Here is a 21,695-nt window from a genome sequence, read left to right as displayed (position 1 = left end):
CAAGAACCCCAGTGAGCCGACTGGGGCTGCAAACGCAAGTCTGCTCCTGGGGGCGTCGGGGTGCAGAGAAAACCAGCAGGGCACCAACCCAGACACACTACCTGGAAAGCTTTTAATTGAAGAGCAGGACGGACAGCTCAGGGCCCCTCCCCCCACCCCTCTCTACCACACACCCCTCCACGTGCTGCCCCAAGGACCACACCCCAACGGACTGGACAATCAGAAGGTGTTCCTGATGTGGGCTGCCACCAGCACAAGGATCTCCCCAATCTTCCTCTGCCAGTTCGCGATGTCCTTGGACACGGCGCACCACAGCTCTCACAGCGCCTCCTCACCTCCTCCCGCTGCTCCTGGGCAGGGACCAGAGGGCACTTGAGTCAGGGCTTCTCCCAGGTGGCCCCTCCTGCTTGCCCCACCGTGCTCACCCAGCCCCACAGCCCCAGGCCTGGCGGGCAAGAGGGCAGAGGTGTCTTTCAGGTGTATTTCTCAAGACAGCCCCACTGCATGGACCCTCCCAGGAGCTCACTTCAGCACACAGGTGCTGAGCCAAGTCAAGTCCTCACGTCTTTGCCTCACACGAGTGCCCCGAGCCTGCCTTCTCTGAACAGGGAGTTGCCCAGATTCCACGTGGCACAGCTCCCACTTCCTGTGGGGACCCCAGGACAGCCTGGTCACCCGCACCCCCACAAGCACAACTCTTGACAATATTTAGCACTGTGGGGCGGGGGTGGCTGCTCCCCAGGCTCCCCTACACATCGCCCCCGGGCTCGTGTGGAGTAGGACAGAACTCGCCCGGGCACAAGGTCAATCCTCAGGGCTTGAACCCCACCCCCATTTCTACTGTGATCCCACACCCCAGTCACCAGCCGCCGTCTACAGCACCTCACCTCTGTGCCGTGCTGCAACTCAAACTTGTAGAAGAAGGCCCAGGCATCCCCCAGGTCTGAGTCGATCTTGACCGTGCGGTGGAACCACTCCCTGGCCTTGGTGATCTTCCGCTCACTCCAGAACAGCCTGTCCAGAAGCATAAGCACAGGCACCCAGAGTAAATGGCCCCAGCTCATGCGGCCAGAGGGTTGCTGGCCAGCACAAGCCACAGAGGACCTGGGCGTGGCCCAGCCCTGGCTGCCTCCGGCTGCCGCATGTCTATGCAGGAGGTGGACCGTGGGCCCAGCCCCTGCTGCGGCTGGCACAGAGTTTGCTCCTCTCCCTGGCGAGCCCCGGGGCTCCCAACAGGAGGGCCGAGGAATGGGGCCTGGCTCCCTGGGTATTGCTCCAGGTCACTAACCTGCAACTGTCCTTCAAGGGCCTAAACAGCTGTTTCTTAAAAAGTCCACACAGAGCAAGAACTTCAAACTCCTTTATTTTTTTCCTCTTGGTAAAATACAAGAGGATGAAAGTAAACCTGACAAAAAGTTAAATTAAGACTTCGTTGAGAGAAAGTGAAGTTTCAACCTGCTCCTCGATAGACAACTTCTAGATCATTCTGCCCACCCCTGGCAGCCTCCAGGAGGACCCAGCCAACACTGACAAGATGGGCCTCAGGTCAGCACCAGGAACTTGGACCCACAGCAGACAGAGGTACCTAAACACCAGGCCCACGCTAGAAGCCACAAGGGAGGACGGTCAGAAAGCAAATGAAGGACCCATGAGCCCGTCGCCGACACACCCGTGACAGCAGGAGGTGGGCAGGGCAGTGGGGTGAGCCTCTGACAGCCTGGGGCTCTGGGGAGCTCTCCACCTAGCTCCACCGTCCCCAGCAGCCCCCGCAGCATGAACCCGCCATTCAGCGCAGCTGCTTGGGCCAGTCTGTTACAGCACGCAGTGACACTGCGTGCCCTGATAGCCTGATTGTTTTTTAAGCCTTGTGGTATTCTTAATTGCTTGGTGTTAGATAAACTATGACTTAAAGAGCACAAACCCAGATAGCAGGTACACAGAACACCAACCTGGGAACAGCAAGGAGTGACTTATTTACTTTAGCAAAGCCTTTTACGAGGTTTTATGGCCGCCCTATCAGAGTATCATACATAACAGTCATTCTGGGAGGCGGAAGCACAGGGCAGGAGGGAGGGGGCCCTAGACGGGCCCGAGCTGGGCCTCAGGAGCCTCTGGAGCCAGTAGGAAGCCTCCATGTGCAGCGCCCTGGGCCTCGCAGCAGCTGGAGAGGGGTCCTGCAGGACCTGAGAAGTGGGGCCTGAGAAGTGGGGCCAGCGCCACCTGGGCTTACCTCAGGGGTGGGCCCGACCCCGGCTCAGGCAGCAACAGCAGCGCACGGGAGCTCCTGGGCCACACGCCGCCTCCCCGAGGTGAGGCCTGAGCAGCAGTCCCAGGAGCCCGGCCCAGGCTCTTCCTGATGGCCCTCCACCTCAAACACACTGGTCACCTCCCACCTCCTCTGAACACACCCAACCCCCACCCTGCTCTCAGCCACAATGTCACTCGATCTTCCCAAGGCCCCCGGCTTCCTCCTGCACCCTGCACACCACATGCCTCCCCACGGAACCCCTGACCCAGCCCCCGACACTCGAGCTGATGGTGTGAGGTCACTGGCTGACCTCTTGCTCCTGGGATCACGCACCCTAAAGGAAGGATGGTCTCCGGCACCTCCATCTCTGCACCCCCAGGCAGGCTGACTGGGCCTGACCGACAGACCCTGGACTGTCCCTGAGGACACCACGGTGAGGATGTCTGCTTTCTACTCTCACACAAGAAAAACAACTTCCTTGCTTAGAGCCCTTTGCTTTGCTTATTACTTCAATTCTGTGTGGACCAACGTCAGCAAGTTTGTCTCCTACAACTGCAGACACGTGCAGGTGTAAACTGAAAAGTGCCACAGACGGAGAAAGCACTCCCATCAGAAGGAGCCCAGGATGGAGGGAAGGGGGGCCGGGCCCAGAGGAAGCTGCCTGTCCGTGGGTCAGGGTCAGCCCAGGCTATCAGGGCAGCACGGGTCCGCATGGCCTCTGCCTGGGGATGTGCCTGCTTTGGGTCAAAGCAAAAGTGCTTTATCATGGAGCTCTGGTGGCCAAGGACCCTAAGAGGTTCCATCAGGTCCCCAAGGGTCAGCAACCCCACGAGGACCCCCCCACTCACTTAGCCACAGCCAGGAGGACGTGGGGGTCATGCTCACACTTCTTCAGGGCATCAACGCTCTTGGTTTTCCTCTGGGGCCTTGCCTCAAGGAAGATGGCTTCAGACCACAGGACACCTGCAATCCAGACACAAGGACACACAACTCAGACCCCACCTCTGCTTTCAGAAATAGCCTGTCCATGTGCAGGCTACCCCGAGAGGGGCTTGCTAAGATTCTAACCAGGGGTCCTCAGACCGTGGCTATGACCTCCCACGTCTGCCCACGGGGCCTGCGTAGAGACAGCCACAAAGGCTGCACTGATCACCTGCCCCGCCCGCCCCACAGCGGCCCTGATGGCACAGGCCGGACAACTTTCCAGTGGTGACTGGGTTGGAAGAACGTGAAACCTACAAGGTTCACTCCCACCAACTGTAATTCCACATCCAAGGGTTTATTACAACAAAACAATCAGAAATGCTAGTCAAGACTCAAACTGACCGACAAGGGAGTGGTATACTTCTGGCATACCCTCACTGGTACATTCTATGAAGCCACTAAAAAATTTACATTCTTGAAGATTTGATGATAATGGAAAATTCTCACAAAACTTTCAGCTTTAGGGGTGCCTGGATGGCTCAGTCAGTGAAGCACCTGTCATCAGCTCAGGTCATGATCTCAGGGTCCTGGGATGAAGCCCAAGTTAGGCTCCCTGCTCAGCGGGGAGTCTGCCTCTCTCTCCAACCCTCCCTCCTGCTTGTGCTGTCTCGCTCGCTCACTCTGTCTCAAATCAATAAAATCTTTAAAAAAAACCCAAAACTCTCAGCTTTAAAACAAGGCACAACACCAAACACAGCAGGACTTCCATTGCCTGTGGTAACAGAAGCTGCAATAATACACATAAGCTAAAAGTAACAGTTTCTCAGTAGTGGACCTACAGGTGATTTTTTTTTTTTAAGTAATGTCTACACCCACCGTGGGGCTTGAACTCACAACCGCGAGATCGAGAATCGGACGCTCCACCGGCTGAGCCAGCGAGACGCCCCTACGGGTGATTTTTTTTTTTTTTTGTACTCCAAATGTGTTCATGCTTCAAGTACGTTTAGACGTACGGTAAGATAATGGAAATTAGGTTTCAGAAGAAAAAGGAAGGGGGCACATCAGAACACAAAGTCAAATTCCCCACGCCGAGACTGGAGATGTAGTTCAAATGTCTGAAATGTAGTTCAAATGTCTGAAACTTTGACAAACAACACACTTTAATAGCACATTTGAACCCTGAGACCCACTTCCTCAGGAAATGCCACTGCCTGCCGAGTCTGGGAAGCCAGGAAGCCGCTTACCGGAGTTGGGGCACTCCTGCAGCGCCTTGGCCATGAGCGTGTTGGCAATGTTCTTCAGCCCTGCACGGTACTCCAGCCTGACAGACTCCAACCTGAGGAAAGGGGCCCACAGGGCAGGTCCAGCACCCATGCACGGAAGCCCACGGACAAGCCTAGCTACAGTCCCAGAAGTTCCTGGGAAGCCACTATGGCTGGAGCTCCCTGCTCTGCCACGCAGAGCTCATCCGCCGGAGAAGCGAGGCACTGGTGTCCACCCCACCGTGAGGGCCACTGGCAGCTGCCACCACAGCTGAGGCCTGGGACCCTGATATCATGCAGGTGTGAGTAAACACGTGTAGGACGAGGTCCGGCTGGCATGCTGTCGCCACTGGGACAGTGACCACCACATCAGCGGCATCCAGGACCTGCCATCTTTCTGGGGTCTCCTTTGGCAACCACCACGCCCCAGCCCTGACACTATGAACCCTGCACGGCACCTGTCCGCAAGCTGTTTCCTACAGAAAGAACACCACCCTCACCTGGCAACCTCCTGGTCATCCCTTAAGGCCTCGTCTAGACGTCACCTCTTCTGTGGGGTCTACCTTCTTGGCTTCATCCATCCCCAATCCCCCACTGAGAGCTCCTGGCTCCCCGGGGCACCTTCTGCCAGAGCACACCCAACTATCCACAGCCTCGTTGCGGTGTCCGGGCTGCGCCCTCCCAAGGCGGGTGCCGCGCTTCCTCATGGCCAGCACCTGCCAGCCTTCCCACGGAGACTGAGTACAAACGCTGCTGCGCAAATGACTCCGCATGAGCAGCTGAGGGAGAACGGCCCACTGGAGGGGTGAGCTGGGTCCAGGACTCACCACAGGCCAGGGTTCTTTGGGTTCTTCAGGCGAGACTTCTCCAAAATGGCCCGAGCTCGGGTCAGCTGCCCAACTTTCTCCTCCAGCCGAGAAAGCAAAAGCCACAGAGGAGTAGAGTGGGGACATTTCTTCAACTGCAGCCAACAAAGACAAGTAAGAGGACTCGGCTGGTGTCAGAGAGGGGTTGTGACAGCTGTGGCCAGCTCCTCAGGCCAGGAGAGCGGGGGATGCTTGTGTCCAGAGACCTGCCCGTTTCACATCTGGATTTGGGGATTTATGTGCACGGCCATGCTGTGCACGCGTGTACACAGGACACGTGCGTGCTGACTACACGGCGGCGCCATGCACGCGTGTACACGGGGTACGTGCGTGCTGGCTACACGGCAGCGCCGTGCACGCGTGTACACGGGGTACGTGCGTGCTGCCTACATGGCCGCGCTGTGCACGCGTGTACACGGGGCACGTACATGCCGGCTGCATGGCTATCGGTGCACACGTGCATATGGGGAGCGTACACAGCAGCCCTTCCATTAGGTGTGCTATAACCCGCTCTTCACTGAGTGCCCTGCACGTAGCTTTGCAGAAGGAAAAGCACAGGTCTGAGTGAGGGGACCTGGGTCTGGCCCTGCTACCACTCTACCAGCCGGGGCCTAAGCAAGTCACTGACCCCTGGGCCTCCCATTCCCACACAAGGGGAGATGAATGGCACCCTGGGTCCAGGTGTTCCGTCTATGAGATCCAGCTCTGAGCTGCAGCCAAGGACACAGGCTCACCCCCTGGTTGTAGGCTTCCCGAGCCTTCTCCATCAGCTCCTCTTGCTCCTCAATCTGCCCCTTCATCATCCACAGCTTGGGGAAGTCCTCATAATGCTTCAGCGCCTCCTCACACAGCTCCTGGGCCGCTGCAATGTTCCCCAGCACCCACTCCAGCTTCACAGACTTCATGAACACCTGCGAGGCAGACTCACGGTCAGGCGGCCCCCACCCCCACCCCACCACCTGTCTGGACAGCATGACCACCTCTAGCACAGGGCCCAGCCAGGACGGGCACCCCCACGGGGACGAAACCCCCACCAGGGCACCCACACCAGGTTTCACACTACAGCTCCCCTCAAAATGCTATTTGCCCTGCCGTGTTTTACAGACTTTTAGGAGCTGTTTCCCATCTCCTGCAACAAGTTGGGGGTCTAAACACACAACACATCTCAAAGTCAAGGTTACACCAACAAGCCTAGAGCACCGTGGCCTTGGTTGGCACCTCACACCTTCCTGATGCCACAGGCCCCAGGGACCCCGTGGGGCCCGGGCAGCCTGCTCACCCTGGCAGTGGGCGCACTGCTCCGCGCCTTGGCCAGCAGTCGCCGGGCTCGTTCATACTCGTTGTTCTCTGACTCCAGCTTCACAGCAGCCAGCCAGATCTCCTCGCTGTTGGGGTTGGCCTGGAGGGAGAGTGCAGCAGCATCAGGAGGGGATCAGGGCTAGGTTACACTTAATCAAAAGCAGCCAGCCTGGGCACGGGGTCGGGCCTTGCTCTGCTGCAGGACAGTGTGATCCAGACACTTCCAGGGCTAACAGATGATAAAGTTGGTCCTGGCCCAAGAATGCTGGCCTACCTGAAAACAAACCAGCCCACTTTCTAGGCACCCAGGCAACAACACTGGCAGCGGCAAAGCCATCTTCCCCAGCGCCCACTCTAAGCTCTAGGGCCCGCCCTAAGCTCAAAACGACCCACGTGGATCTGCTACACCCAACCCTCTCCCAAGCCTGGTAACAAGAACAGGCCATCTCAATGTGTCCATGGGAACAGGAAAGAAGGATGCCCAGGGCATCACTGACAGTGTGGAGGGCTTCCACGGGCTAGGACTGGGCCACATGCAACCCAGAATCCAGCAGACAAAGGGGTGGTATCTCCACGGCCTCCTGAAAGCACAGCCACCCACCAGCCACACTTGCCTGGCTGCATCACAGACCTGGCAAGCTGCCCCAGAGTGACAGGTAGGGAGAGGAGAGCCACCTGGAGGGGGGTGCTGGGGACAAGCAGCACTGTCCAGACAGATGGCAGGAAAAGCTGTGACTCAGACAGGAGGAGTGTCCTCAACATGTGGCTGTCCTCCAACGGACAGCAGAAAGCCAATGGCCACATACAGGCCGATCCCCTCCCACAGCATGTACTCAAGGAAGGACAAACGTCATTACTGTGCTCGTCAGGACTGCAACAACAGACATTTATGCTGCACTCAACAGTTTATAAAAATGTATGCTGTGAGCAGTAACTATGGAAGTGTTGAATTGCTATACCGCACACTTCCTGAAACTAACAGAACACTGTACGTTAACGCTCCTGGAAGGAGAATTTCAAAAAATTAAGTTATGCCGCAAACTACTAACACCCATTCTGCCCAGCTTATGACGTCAGCCATCATAAGCCTGGCGAGGTGCAGCTGTCTGAACGCAACTCCACCCACCTAAGAGGCCCGGCTGCACCTGGTGGCCCATGTGCAGAGTGCAGGCACTGACAATCAAATTTCCATGTAGGAAAGAGGTTGTCACTGTGCTCTTATGTGGGGAAATGGTGGTCTCTGGTGACAGCTCCATTCGGCCGGGGAATGTCACCTGTTGGCCCTACGTTCTATGTTCTGGAACATCTGGCCTGTGGTTACAGTGAGTGGCCGCGACGGAGAGGCAGGTCCACCAGCTGGCCATTCTCCCACTCTTGGGACCCCTCAGGACCCCAGCTGCAGGTAGAGTACCCCAAGTTTGGTGCCTCCTCACCACACACATCCCCTCTCTTAGGTCAGCTCCCGTCAATGAGCAGGGGAGGGCTTGAGGACACATGTACCCTGGAGCCTTCGGTCCTCCACAGGCACTGAGGCTGGGGTTCCAGTGCATACGCCCCCTGCAGCCCAGCCGACCCCTCGACCCACCTGGAAGGCCAGAGCCAGGATGCTCCTCGCCGCAGGCACATCCCCTGCCAGCCACTTGGACTTGGCGCCCATGAGCCACAGCACCTCCGCTTTGGGGCAGTGGGCCACGGCCCTCTGCAGCAGCGCTTCCAGGGACTCCCTGGAAGACAGGGGGCCACAGTGACCACCAGAGCACGCAGGGCGCTCACAGCCCCAGCGTGGGTGCTGAAAAGACAGTTACTGCTCCAAAGTTCGGCGCTATGAATGATTTACCAGATTTTACAATGGGGAGAGTGTGGGGAAATCTTTCCTCTTCATAAAGGTTCTAAAAGCAACTACTGAAGAGGGTGCTACAAAGCAGGGCATTGTTACATGGCTAAGCCTGACGGAGAGCTTCTCAGGGCCCTTTATGGCTCTGCGTCCTGAGGGAATGATAACTTCTCAGTCTGGGTGACAGGAGACCTCTTTTCATCTGTAACCACAGATCCGCCGATAAAGATTATGACCCAGAACCTATTCTTCGGTATCCAAAGAAATTGTCTTACTGGAAACAAGTTATTTTGGTCACTACTGAGCAAGAATACCGCCAGCCTGGGTATCAGGTATGAAGCCCCCAACCCTCATGCGGCCACCACCTGTTGCAGCACCTGGCACAAATGACCTCTTTGGGCCTCGACAGCAAGACGAAGGACTCATTCATTCTGTGTGGAGTGAAGCCCAAGAGAGAGCACACCGTGCTTCCCAGACAACACCAGAACCAGGACCCCAGATCCAGAGCACCCGACCTCCTCTCGCCATTCCATTCCATGAGTCAGCCGGATGGGAAGGGTGCCAGAGACGGAGAAGGGAACTGCCTTGAGCCCAGGGGCCAACGGTAGCGGTGCCAGTGAGGCACATCCACAAACCACAGCTGCCAGGAGAGGCCCTGCTCCAGACCTGGACTGTCACAGGTCAACCTGCACAGGGTGAACCAGCATTCCCAAATGAGTTAATTCCCGAACCCCAAAGCAGATGGTGGGAGTGGGGAGGGGACAGAAGCCTCGGCAACACACATGGACAGACACCCTGACCAGACTGAGATTCAACAACCCAGGAAAGGAAAGAAATAAGGCCCCAGTGTGCTGCCAGCAGAAGCCCTGCGGAAACCTGCAAGGCCTGGCCCCCCCAGCCTCACCCTAGCACAGGGAAGAGCAGCAGAGGGCCCGGGCAGAGGGCGCACACAGCGACATGAGCCTGGTGCCCCAGAGAGGCACCCCTTGAACACCAGAAATTGCAACACCTAATTTAATCAGCAGTTACAGCCAATAAGGCAGACCCAAAAGGTTTTTTCAATTAAAGAATACAATTAGAGAAAACTGTCAAGGACCTCCTCAGAGCACAAAACTAGCCCAAACCCAAAGTCAGCACAGCTTAAATGAATACCATGCCTGCCTGGGCCCAGACGCCACACCGCCCACACTGCTGAAGCCAGTGCTGGCACAGACACGGGGCTTCAGGCCCCCGCCTCGCCCCAGGCACCCCTTGGGCCACCAGGCGTCCGCCAGCTCAGCTGTAGGCACTTCTGCAGAGACACCCTCGGTGTCTCAGTCTCTCAGCTATAAAGCAGTGATGACCCTATCACAGAAGGAGCCATAAAGACAGATCTCAAAGTCTCGAGTGTTGTAGAAGCCTCCGCCCCCCATCGCAGCAGAGAACTGGATCCCAAATTTAGGCCCTCGACCACCTGTGGGGACACGCAGGGGTTTTTTGTTATGTTTTGTTTTTGTTAGTTTTTTTTTTTTTAAGATTTTATTTATTTATTTGACAGAGAGAGATCGAGAAAGGGAACACAAGCAGGGGGAGTGTGAGAGGGAGAAGCAGGCTTGCCGCCGAGCAGGGAGCCCGATATGGGGTTCGATCCCAGGACCCTGGGATCATGACCTGAGCCGAAGGCAGACGATTAACGGCTGAGCCACCCAGGCGCCCCGGGACATGAGGTTTAAATTCAGCTCTGCCCAACCTGGAGTCAGAGAGTCAATGTGCACACGGGGGAGAGTGCCTCCCGAACCTGGGGCCCAACCACGTACCTGGTGCCGTGGTTCTTCTCGAAGTACGCGGCTCGCAGCCACACACTCTTCTTGCTGGGGAACACTTGTAGGGCGTAGGCATAGATGGCGCGTGCACACTCCAGGGCATTGTGGGCCACACACTACAGCAGAAAGACAGGCATGAGAGCGGGAGGCGTGACGGCATCTGCTCAGAAATCCCACCACAGGACGACCCAGTGAGAAACACAATCCAGGAGAGGGAGACCCCGGGAGGACGGGGACATGGAACACACAGGGCCTGGCATAGGGCTGTCTGCTAGCCCTCAACAAGCAGCCGGAGCCGGTGCAGAGGAACGGCAGCCGCCTGCCGCAGGTGAGTGAGGCGGGCAGGTGTGTGACCACATACCACACACACAGGTTCCTTTTTAGGTGTAATAGATATTCTCCATTATAAAAGATATACTCGTTAGCAACCTCTAAAACACAGGTGAATACAAAGAAGAGAAAAGAAAGCACGCACCCACTCGACTGTGAACGGGTGTGGGTTCTGGCATGAGGGATGGAGCAGCTCTGGAGTCAGGCAGTGGGGCTGGCTGCACGGGATGCAGAGTCACATGCTTCCAAGTGGTTAGAAAGGCAACTTTTAGGGTATGTGTATTTTTTTTAAAGATTTTATTTATTTATTTGGGAAAGAGAGCTGATGAGTGGGGTGGGGGGACAGAGGGAGAGGGAAAAGCATACTCCCCGCTGAGCAGGGAGCCCAATGCGGGGCTCGATCCCAGGACCCCGAGATCATGACCTGAGCCGAAAGCAGACGCCTAACTGACTGAGCCACCCAGGTGCCCCAGGATATGTGTATTTTACCACAATAAAAAATGCAGCTTAAAAAAGAACCCGTCCACTCAAACAGACCCTACAATAAACGTGTTATTCTCTTCGGATGCTGTTTTCCTCACTCAAGAATGATTTTATTCCCTGGTTAGCATCAAGCAACACAAGAAAACCAGTCACTATTTGTGGTGATAATGTCTCTAGACGGTCATGACCCAGGGTCACTCACTGGGACAAGCTGACAGCTTGTCTCCCAGAACCTCACCCAGGATAAAGGCCAGCACACGCCATACTCGGACTGCCCAAGAAAACGTGCAGCTCCCCCACACGATGCAGACTCAGGAAGCACGCTCATACCGAAAGGGGTTTCATATCTTGAGGTAAGTGAAAAGCCACTAGGAAGTGTGTCAGGAACAAGGTTTTGCAACAGTGATCATCAAAATGGCATGGATGGAACTAGACAGGCAGCCTCACAGCATCTGAGCCACCCAAGGCCACTTCCAGACTGAGAGCCGCGCTCCCCAAGAGAACCGCTAGCAAGCCTCCTGGTGTTCAAAGACCACCAGCGTGGAAATGGGTGTGGAGGAGTCAAAAGAGCAGGGACGCAGCAAAGACCTCCTTGTTCAGACTGGGTTCCTCCTTGGTCACGTGGCCCCAATCTGACTCAACCACCACAGAAACCAGGAGGGCCCTGCCTCGGGCGTGTCCTGACCAGCAGCGTCTGGAAAAGTGAGGATTAGACCCCAAACTGGTCTGTACCCTCTCTGTGACTTTTGACCAAGGTCCCGAGGACAGTTAAAAGCCCTCCGGGCATCCACGGACCCCCAGGATCACGGATGTGGGTGACCTGGGCCAGTCCCCAAGGAAACACTCCACACTTCTAAGCACAGAGACTCCAGCTCTTCCCCCAGAAGTGCACAGCTCTGTGACAGACAGCTGTGCTCACTCCAGCGCATGTGGAAGAGGCAAAAAGGAAAGCGAGAAGACGCACAAGCTCGTGGGTTTCTGCTCTCACAGTCTGATATCTGTAGGCAATGCCTCCCACCCGACTCCAGGGCCTCCGATGCTGTCAGAGAAAAGGAAAATAGAAAGAAGTGAAGTCTTCAACCCCACATCCACCAGGAACTGGGGTTCTTCTGCACACTTAGGGTTCTCTTCCAATACAGAGACTGAGCATATTTGTTGTTATTCTTCATACTTTGTGTCTCGAATGTTACACCATGAAAAGCTTTTAAACATCATCGTGGTTGGCCTCTGTCTTGAACTCCTCTAGAGAACTGTGCACAAGGTATGCGTCAGGCACAGGCCACTGGAAACAGATGGCGTGGCCAGCACCTGTGCTCGGTCAGCCCCTGTGCTCAGTCATGGCACACACGGCCTCCGAGAGGAAGTTATGTGAGGTCAGCAGGGGCTGTAAACTCACAGAATTGAGCCGCAATCCTCAGTCTCTGCTAACGTAAAGAAGAAAATGCCCACATAAATAAAAGAGGAAAGCTCTTCATTACTGTAGAATTTCAACTGATAAACCCTAACACTCCGTAGAAGAAACCACACTCAGAAAAGCGCTGTTTGGCAGATACCACATTAGTAACTGATACCGGCCAAAACCTCCGTAACGGACTGGCAAACTAGGAGGTCAAAGTTTGACAAGAAACAGGATGTTTAGTTTCAGAATGCCTCCCCACTAAACACTTATTAACTACAAAGGACAAGAAGAGCAACCTGCCAGTGGAGAAACCTGACGGACGCCACTTGAGCTGGCTGGAGTTGAACTGGCACCTACACCTACCGACACAACCTGCCAGGAGGACCCAACGTCCCACAAAGATGCAGAACCACAACCCCACAGTGCGGAACCCTCATGGAGACCGGAACCAAAGGGGCCTCACGAAATCACTGGCCGGGCCTGACAGAAGTCAGCCTCATGAGAAACAAAGACCAAAGCCCTCCTGCAGACATCAGGGCCGCAGAGGCCTGAGGGTGTCACCCTGGGCAGCTGCCACATCCCACAGCTGGGCTGCTGCTTCTGCTAACAGGACATGTAAGGAGGTGATGGGTGACATGTGGAGAAGGTCTGCGAATTACATAATGGTACGGTACCAAACATGATTTCCTGATTCTGATAGCTATCCTAAGACTGTGTAAGAAAACATCCTTTTTTTTTTTTTTTTAAAGATTTTATTTATTTATTTGACACAGAGAAAGACAGCCAGCAAGAGAGGGACCACAAGCAGGGGGAGTGGGAAAGGAAGAAGCAGACTCTCAGCAGAGCAGGGAGCCCGACGTGGGGCTTGATCCCAAGGATCCCTAGGATCACGCCCTGAGTCGAAGGCAGACGCTTAATGACTGAGCCACCCAGGAACCCCAAAAACATCCTCTTTTAAAGAAATATACACCGAAGTACTTAGAGGAAAGGGGCCATCCCCTCTGCAGCATACTCTCACATATTCAAAGTAAGAGATGTGGGTGTGTGAGTATGGCTGAAGGATGAGAAGGCAGATGTGGCAAAGTGGTCGAATTTGGGCGAGTGTGGATGAAGGGCATGTAAGAATTCTTTGTATAGTTTTGTGACTTTTCTGTAAATCTGAAATTATTCCAGAATAACAAGGTAAAAAATAAGGAGGGCCACAATTAAGGCATTAAATACCTAAATAACATATTGATTTTGGCCCATGCTCTCTTCTCTGGAAGCCTATTCTAACGAAATAATCTCAAAGTAGGCAAAGCCATGTAAGCAAACTGTTCTCTGAACTGCAATTTACTAACAGAAGCCACAGGGGTGGGGAACAGCCCCGACGTGAAGAGGGAGAAAGCTGAGAGAGCTCTGTGGGCTCCCACCCTCTACTGGCTCCTGGTCCACAGCACACGTTCAGCTCACCCAGAGTGCAGAGCTCTGCAGATCAGGACGTATGCAAAGAGTAGCTCCCCAGGTAAATGGGTGAAGAGAAAACTGTATTCCTTACAACTGCAACTATGTTCAAAAACCAGCAGATCAGAAACACTTTCCAACAGCAGCCTGGTCCCCCAAAGATGGACTCCAGGCCCGTGGGCCGGACTTACACTGTCAGCGTCTTCCATCCACGTGTGCTTCCGGTCTTCCTCCTCAATCCCAATGCCAATCACAGCACGCATGACGGCCTGGCAGGTGGCCACACTCCCAGCCTTATCACACTCCTCGGCATCCTGAAAGAGGGACACAAAACTATAGTCCAGAGCAACAGGTGCCTGACGGGCATGCTATTCCTATGGGATGAGAACCGAGAGAGCCTCTGCATTGCAGGTGGGCCCTGCCACAGCCACCTGACTGGGTCTATTCATTCACCAGTGTACCCGCCCCTGCCACCCAGCAGACGAAAGCTAGACCAATACCTAAGGACTTCGCAAAGCTCCATCTATCCACTCCACAAACACTACATAAGCACCTACTGCATACAAAGTACTGCATACAAACTCAGTGGCTGTAAGGAGTTCCTACACAAAAGACACTTCCACAGTGATAGGAATCAAGACAAACTCACAAACATTTGTATCCGTTGGTCCAAACTCAGGGTTCAAAATGGACAAAGGAAAGAAATATTCTAATCAAAACAGATGGGGGGGCGGGAGTGGAGGAGCCTGACACAGAAGGTGAGAGAGAAACCCAGAGGAAGGGTCCACCACAAGTGGGTCCCGTCTGCAGGAGGGCAGGCGGACCCCAGCAAAGCACTGGCCTTTAGGAAGCAGGTCTCAGGATGCACAGAGAAAAGACAGCCATGGTTCTACAGCTGAAATGCAGAAACATGTCACCGAAGTCTCTTGCATACCAATTAGGGAAGGACCAAAACGCAACAGAGCAAAGGACATAGAACACACAGTTCTCCAAAAAACAAAACTACAAGTGACTTTTAAACATCAGAAAAGAAGCCATTCTTATTTTTTGTAAGTACCGTTTTATACACATCAGCAGCATCAAAACGCGTGCCGACACACTTGTGTGGCAAAGGTGGGGATGCAGACACACTTGCACACGGCCGAGGAGCACGTGGACAGTCCCCCAAAGGGCAATGTCGTGTCTTCCACCAAAATAAAAAGTATATATGTCGACCCAGCAATTCTACTTTAATTCATCTTACAAATACGTTTCCATATGTGCAAAACCACCGAAGTACCGGGACACTTTTATAGCACTCTCTGCAGCAGGAAAGGGTAGAAACCACCCTCTTCTATCCACTGACAAGAGACTTATGATAAGTGGTCAGAGCAACAGGGTGCAGGAGATATGCTGGACGTGCTGACCTGGAGGCGACCCTGGACGGACCCCCACGTGAAAGGGGCCACAGAAGCCCCACCCGGAGGTCCTTGGGGTCCTACAACCACCAGAGAAGCATCCCAAGCAGAGAGCAGAGCCAACGCCAAAGACCTGAGGAGAAGGCATGATGAGAAGGCCAGTAATGAGCAAGGAAGCACAGTGGCAGATTAGTGGGGCAATGGCCCTGAGCCTGGACCTCAGGGCCTTGCAGGCCATAGCAAGAGCTCTGGGTTCTACTGCAGTGTGGCAGGAAGGCACCTGGAGACTTTTAAACTAGAGAATGAGTCATACAATCAATCTTATTTTAAAAGGACTGCCCTAAGGGCACCTAGGTGGCTCAGTCGGTTAAGCGTTTGCCTTTGGCTCAGGTCATGATCCCGGGGTCCTGGAATGGAGCCCTACATCGGGCTCCCTGCTCAGCGGGGAGTCTGCTTCTCCCTCTCCCTCTGCCTGCGGCTCCCCCTGCTTATATGTGATCTCTCTTTCAAAAAAATAAGATCTTTGAAAAAATTTAAAAAATAAAAGGACTGCCCTGCTGTGTGCAGCATCCGCAGGGATATGCATTAGGAGTCACTGCCACGTCTGGAGAGGCTGTGTCAGAGGAGCATGGCCGCAGCCGGGTGACAAGGAGTACCTGGATCAGGGACAGCCAGGAAGGCAGACTCAAACTGCTCACGGAGGTAAGCTAGCCTGAGGACTGGTAGATTTTGTGGGCAAAGCAGGAGATGCATATCGGGCACATCCGCCGTGGTGCTGTCACATGTCCCAGGGGATGCAAGGGAGCAGGGGAGTGGTCCAGGACGTGGGGAGTGCCCAGAGTAGAGTCCACATTTGGGGGTTCCTCGTGTGGAAGCTACATTCCTGACAATGCGGGAAGATGAGATGACCACAGACGCAAGCACAAAAACATCTCAAAAAGGGGCTGAGGGCCAAACCACCACGCGATTTAGATGACGAGAAGAAGAGGAGAACCAGCAAAGCGGGTGGGGGAAGAGGCATCAGCGAGACAAAAGGGAAACGTGCAGACGAGGTTCAAGGGCGCAGGCGGGCTCAGCNNGAACTGCCACAGAGGCCCCTGTCTGCAGCAGGGCCACGGGGTCAGGGCCTGCACTGGGCTGCACAAACAATAGGAAAGGGGAAGTAAGACAGCAAGGATAAAATGCATTTAGCAGAGTCTGGTACACAGTGGGAGCTCAATAAACGGTGACTTGCTCAGGAGGCAAAACACCTGAAAGTCACAACACTTGGCAGGGTACCACAAAAAAGAAAAAAAGTATGTATTAACCTTAAAATGACTGAAGTAAAACTAATGTACATTCAGATCCTTTTCATTACGTTCCAGTAGAAGGGAGCAGAAGCAAAACACAGATTCTGAGGAAAGTTTAAAAAAATTCTAGCTCCTGCTGTATTTTTCTCCACACTGGCCGTGTCTTAATGAAGGGTCAGTCGGAGGCTGGTCTGAGAACCAGCAAGGGGAGAGGACGCCCCCTGTCACCTCTTGCAATCATCCGTCCTGACAAGATGGAAACAGAGACGGCAGAAGAAATGGGATTCGCTGTGGCCAAGCAAGTGCATCCCAAAAGGGGGTAGGAATGGGAATTGACAGGTGGGCATTTCTGGGAGCCCAGGACTCTCAGCTCTACTGCGTGCAACACGGTTCCCAGGGCTCAGGGGAGACTGAGACGGCACTCAGAGAGCTGGAGCAGCAAGCCCTGGCAGGTGCACCATCAGCCCCAAGAGCCCTCAGAGGACTGGAGAAACACTGCTGACCCAGCCAGAATCCCGTGCTCTTAAGACAACCAGAAACCCAGACAACGGTCATGAAACGGGTGTTGTCAAGACACTCGATGTGGGTAACAAAGGGGTGTGAGGACTGAGACGCAGAAATAGTCAAGAGGAACCCCATGTCGGTCCAGCTCACTGCCTGGAGACTTTCTGGGCCACAGTGCAGGGAGGGAGACCCAGGCAGGGCCACTGGAGGAGGCAGAGCTGAGCCCTAGAAGGTCAAGGAGCATCCAGGACACAGGAACAAGCACCAGAGAGGAAAAGTGCAGCAGAGAGAGAGAACCCTGGCGTTGTGCTCTGCAGAGGCCACCTGGGAGTCTTCACCGCGCACCAAACACAGCATGAGTGTTTGGAAAGAACCATCCAAAAGGATCAGAGCAATCCTCGGAGCTCACGTGGGACCAGGAACGGTGCCTGTTTCCACTAGCCAGACTGGAAACCCCCAGGAGAAACAGGCCAGTGGGCAGAGTGCACAGAGAGGTCTCACCTCCATAGGGCGATTAGCCCTAAACTGTCCCAAAACCCACTACTGCTGGGGTCCAACCTAGCAAAGCACTGAAGCAAGAACCAAAGGATCAAAGTGCCTCCAGTAACGCAACTGTACTCCAACAGGAAAGTCTAGAATATTTATAGGGATGCAAAAATACCCAGCACCCAACAAGGGAAAATTCACAATATCTGGCAACAAATCAAAGATTAAAGTCATGCAAAGAAACTAGAAAATGCAACTTGTAACAAAAGGAAATGTATCAACATCAATCCCAAACTGACAAAGACATCAGAGTTAGGAGACAAGGACACTGAAACAGTTCTTATCACTGTGTTCAAAATATCGGGTAGAGACAGCACAAAATCTAACATTTCACATTAAAAATGTGAAAGAGAGGGCGCCTGGGGGGCTCAGTAGGTTAGGTGTCTGCCTTCCGTTCAGGTCATGGTCCCGGGGTCCTGGGATTGAGCCCTGTGTCAGGCTCCCTGCTCAGCAGGGAGTCTGCTTCTCCCTCTCCCTTTGCCCCTCCCCCTGCTTGTGCGCGCGCGCTCTCTCTCTCTCTCTCTCTCTCTCTCTCCCTCCCTCAAATAAAACCTTTTTAAAAATGTGAAAGACAGTTTTTTTAAAGATTTGTTAATCTTAGAGAGAGCATGAGAAAAAGAGCGTGAGTGGGAGGAGGGGCAGAGGGAGAGGGAGAGGGAGAGAGAAAATCTCAAGCAGACTCCCCACTGAGCACAGAGCCCAATGCAGGGCTCGATCCCAGGACCCTGAGATCATAACCTGAGCCAAAACCAAGAGTAGGACACTCAGCTGACTGAGCCACCCAGGAGCCCCAGGAGACATATTTTTAAAAGACCAAAATTAAATTCCTAGAAATGAAAATGACAAGATCTGAGGTGGAAAACCCCCTAGATGAGATATAACAGCAGGTCAGACGTTACAGAAGAATAGACTTTGAGGACAAAGCCATAGATGTGATCCAAAATAAAATGGTGAGAGAAGAAGAATCAGTCTTGAAAACATGACCAGTGCATCAAGGAGCTACAGAGCTAACACCGTATTCTACTGGAGAACCTAGATCCCTGCCCCTAAGGTCAGGAATAAGACAAAGACATTGGCTCTGCCCAACCTCTAGTCTAGAGGTTCTAACCAGGGCAATTAGACAAGAAATAAACAGGCATTCACAACGGGGAGGGGGAGAGAAGTAAGATTATATAGGCAGGTGGCATGATCTCATATACAGAAAATTCTAGAGAATGCACAAAATCTATTATGATTTAAATTTCATCAAGGTCATATAACACAAGCTCAATATTCAGAAATCAACTGTATTTCTGTACACCAACAGTGAACTACCTGAAAATATTAAAATTCCACTTACAATAGCATCAAAAATAATAAAATACCTTAGAATAAAACACAAGAAGTGCAATACTAATACACTGAAATACTACTGAAAAGAACTGAAGACCTTGGGGCGCCTGGGTGGCTCAGTCGTTAGGTGCCTGCCTTCGGCTCAGGGCGTGATCCCGGCGTTCTGGGATCGAGCCCCACATCAGGCTCCTCCGCTGGGAGCCTGCTTCTTCCTCTCCCACTCCCCCTGCTTGTGTTCCCTCTCTCGCTGGCTGTCTCTCTCTCTGTCAAATAAATAAATAAAATCTTAAAAAAAAAAAAAAAAGAACTGAAGACCTAAATCACTGGAAAGACATCCCATATTCATGGACCAGAAGGCTTAATACTGTCAGGATGGCAACGGTCCGCAAAGCCATCTGCAGGTCCCATGTGATCCCTAACAAAATCCCAGACAGTCCAGGTTTCTTTTTTGCAGAAACTAACAAGCTGACCCTAAAATTCGTATGGAAACACAAAGAACCAAGCACAGCTAAGGTAATCTTGTAAACACACAGAGGAGGAAGACTCACACTTCCCGACTTCAAAGCTGCAGTAATCAGAACAGCACCGTGCTAGAGTTAAGACACACAGTCTAAGGAACAGGACGGAGTTCAGAAAGAGACTTGGACGCTGATGACCACTGGCTCCTACAGCAGCACCAAAACCACACACATGCAGAAGAATGAAGGGAAACCCTTCCCTCACACCACATACAAAAAGTAACTCCAGTGGATCACAGATCTAAATATAAGAGCTAAAACAATAAAAATCTTAGAAAACACAGGAGCAAATTCCATGAGCCTGGGCTAGGGAAGGATCCTTAGATACGACACCTAAAGCACGAACAAGAAGAAAGAAAAAAAGGGCAAGCTGGATTCTACAAAAATTACAAACGTTTGTGCTACAAGCAATACAATAAAAAAAAGTGAAAAGATGACTCAGAAAATGGGAGTAAATATCTATAAATCATGTAAGCTGAAAAGTTACTTATATCCAGAATATATACATAAAAACCCTCACAACTCAACTTGATAGTAAAAAATGGAAAACAAATGAAAAATAATAAAGACATACAACCCAATTTTAAAAGGACAAGATTGGGACGCCTGGGAGACTCAGTCGGCTAAGCGTCTGCCTTCGGCTCAGGTCATGATCTCAGGGTCCTGGAATCGAGTCCTGCATCGGGCTCCCAGCAGGGAGCCCGCTTCTCCCTCTCCCTCTCCTGCTCCCCCTGCTTGTACTCGCTCTCACTCTCTCTAATAAAATCTTAAAAAAGTAAATAAAAGGACAAGATTTCAACACATCCTGAGGAACCTTGAAAAACATTACGCTAAGTGAAATCCAATCACAAAAGACCACATATTGTATGATTCTGTTCATACAGGAGTCTACAGAGGAAGGGTGCAGGTGCCTCCAACCGGGGAAGGGCACGGCGGCTCCCAGGTAAGGTGCTCTGTGTGGGGCAGAGAGAAAGTTCTAAAGCAGGGCTGACGACTGCATGCCTCTGAATGGACTGAAGCCACTGCCCTGCACACTCCCACTGGGCAAACCGTACAAAATGGTAATTACAGCTTGATAAACTGTGAAAAGAGGAAACAAAAAATGGCTTAAAACCGAATAGCTCATAATGAGCTCTGGGTCAAATTCAAATGGCCTAACGAATGTGTAATTGTGCCTGAAGTGGGAGGCAGGTAGCTAAAGAAACAGTAGACACAAATTTTCCAGATTTAACGAAATCTATAAATCCAACAGATCCAAGAAGCTGAACAAACTCCACACACAAGAAACAGGAAGAAAACAGGGGCGCCTGGGTGGCACAGCGGTTAAGCGTCTGCCTTCGGCTCAGGGCGTGGTCCCGGCATTGTGGGATCGAGCCCCACATCAGGCTCCTCCGCTGGGAGCCTGCTTCTTCCTCTCCCACTCCCCCTGCCTGTGTTCCCTCTCTCGCTGGCTGTCTCTCTCTGTCAAATAAATAAATAAATAAATCTTTAAAAAAGAAGAAGAAGAAGAAGAAGAAGAAGAAGAAGAAGAAGAAGAAGAAGAAGAAAACAGCAGCAAGGAATTATTACAATCAAACTGCTCGAAACCAATGATAGAGGGGCGCCTGGGTGGCTCAGTTGGTTAAGCGTCTGCTTTCGGCTCAGGTCATGATCTCAGGTCCTGGGATCGAGCCCCAGGATCAGGCTCCTCCGCTGGGAGCCTGCTTCTTCCTCTCCCACTCCTCCTGCTTGTGTTCCCTCTCTCTCTGACTGTCTCTCTCGCTGTCAAATTAATAAATAAAATCTTAAAAAAAAAAAACAAAACCCAAAAAACAAATATGAAATACAGACTGTTTGCAGACATGTAAGAGCTGGAGGAATCTACTATCAGACCTGCACTGCAAGAAACATTAGAGTCTCTCAGGCAGAAGGAAGAAGACACTGGCTGGACAGGTGGGTCTGCACAAAGGGATGAGGCATCAAAACTGTAACAATGTGGCTAAAAACAAGAAAGAAATAAAGGGACTGAATCTCAATGATTAAATTTTAGAGAGACATGCAAGGTCTTGCATTCATGATTAAAAAAAAAAATTGCCCAAACACAGAAAGGGTCCACATGGCTTAATACCCATGTGAGGAAGAGTAGGCGTGCTGATCCAGAGGGACCCCAGAAATAGGGCAGCACCGCTTGACGCCCTCCTGGCCACACCGTGGACAGTTCAGGTTGGGGGCTCTTCCGA

General features: G+C 52.8%; 1 protein-coding gene across 1 annotated transcript in view; it reads right to left on the bottom strand.

Moving 5' to 3' along the window:
• Window positions 1–98: 98 nt before the first annotated feature.
• Window positions 99–21,695, bottom strand: part of PRPF6 (pre-mRNA processing factor 6) — a 45,638-nt gene continuing 24,041 nt past the window's right edge. The window contains 11 exon segments of the mRNA XM_040638631.1: window positions 99–320; window positions 323–350; window positions 888–1,014; window positions 3,097–3,211; window positions 4,417–4,508; window positions 5,262–5,395; window positions 6,035–6,211; window positions 6,580–6,699; window positions 8,185–8,323; window positions 10,230–10,351; window positions 14,082–14,204. Coding sequence (XP_040494565.1) covers window positions 220–320; window positions 323–350; window positions 888–1,014; window positions 3,097–3,211; window positions 4,417–4,508; window positions 5,262–5,395; window positions 6,035–6,211; window positions 6,580–6,699; window positions 8,185–8,323; window positions 10,230–10,351; window positions 14,082–14,204 — 1,278 coding nt within the window. The 3' untranslated portion in view covers window positions 99–219.

Source organism: Ursus maritimus, unplaced genomic scaffold (assembly GCF_017311325.1).
Source record: "Ursus maritimus isolate PB19 unplaced genomic scaffold, ASM1731132v1 scaffold_22, whole genome shotgun sequence".
In the NCBI taxonomy this organism is placed as follows: domain Eukaryota; kingdom Metazoa; phylum Chordata; class Mammalia; order Carnivora; family Ursidae; genus Ursus; species Ursus maritimus.
This window is presented reverse-complemented; position numbering and strand designations above follow the sequence as displayed.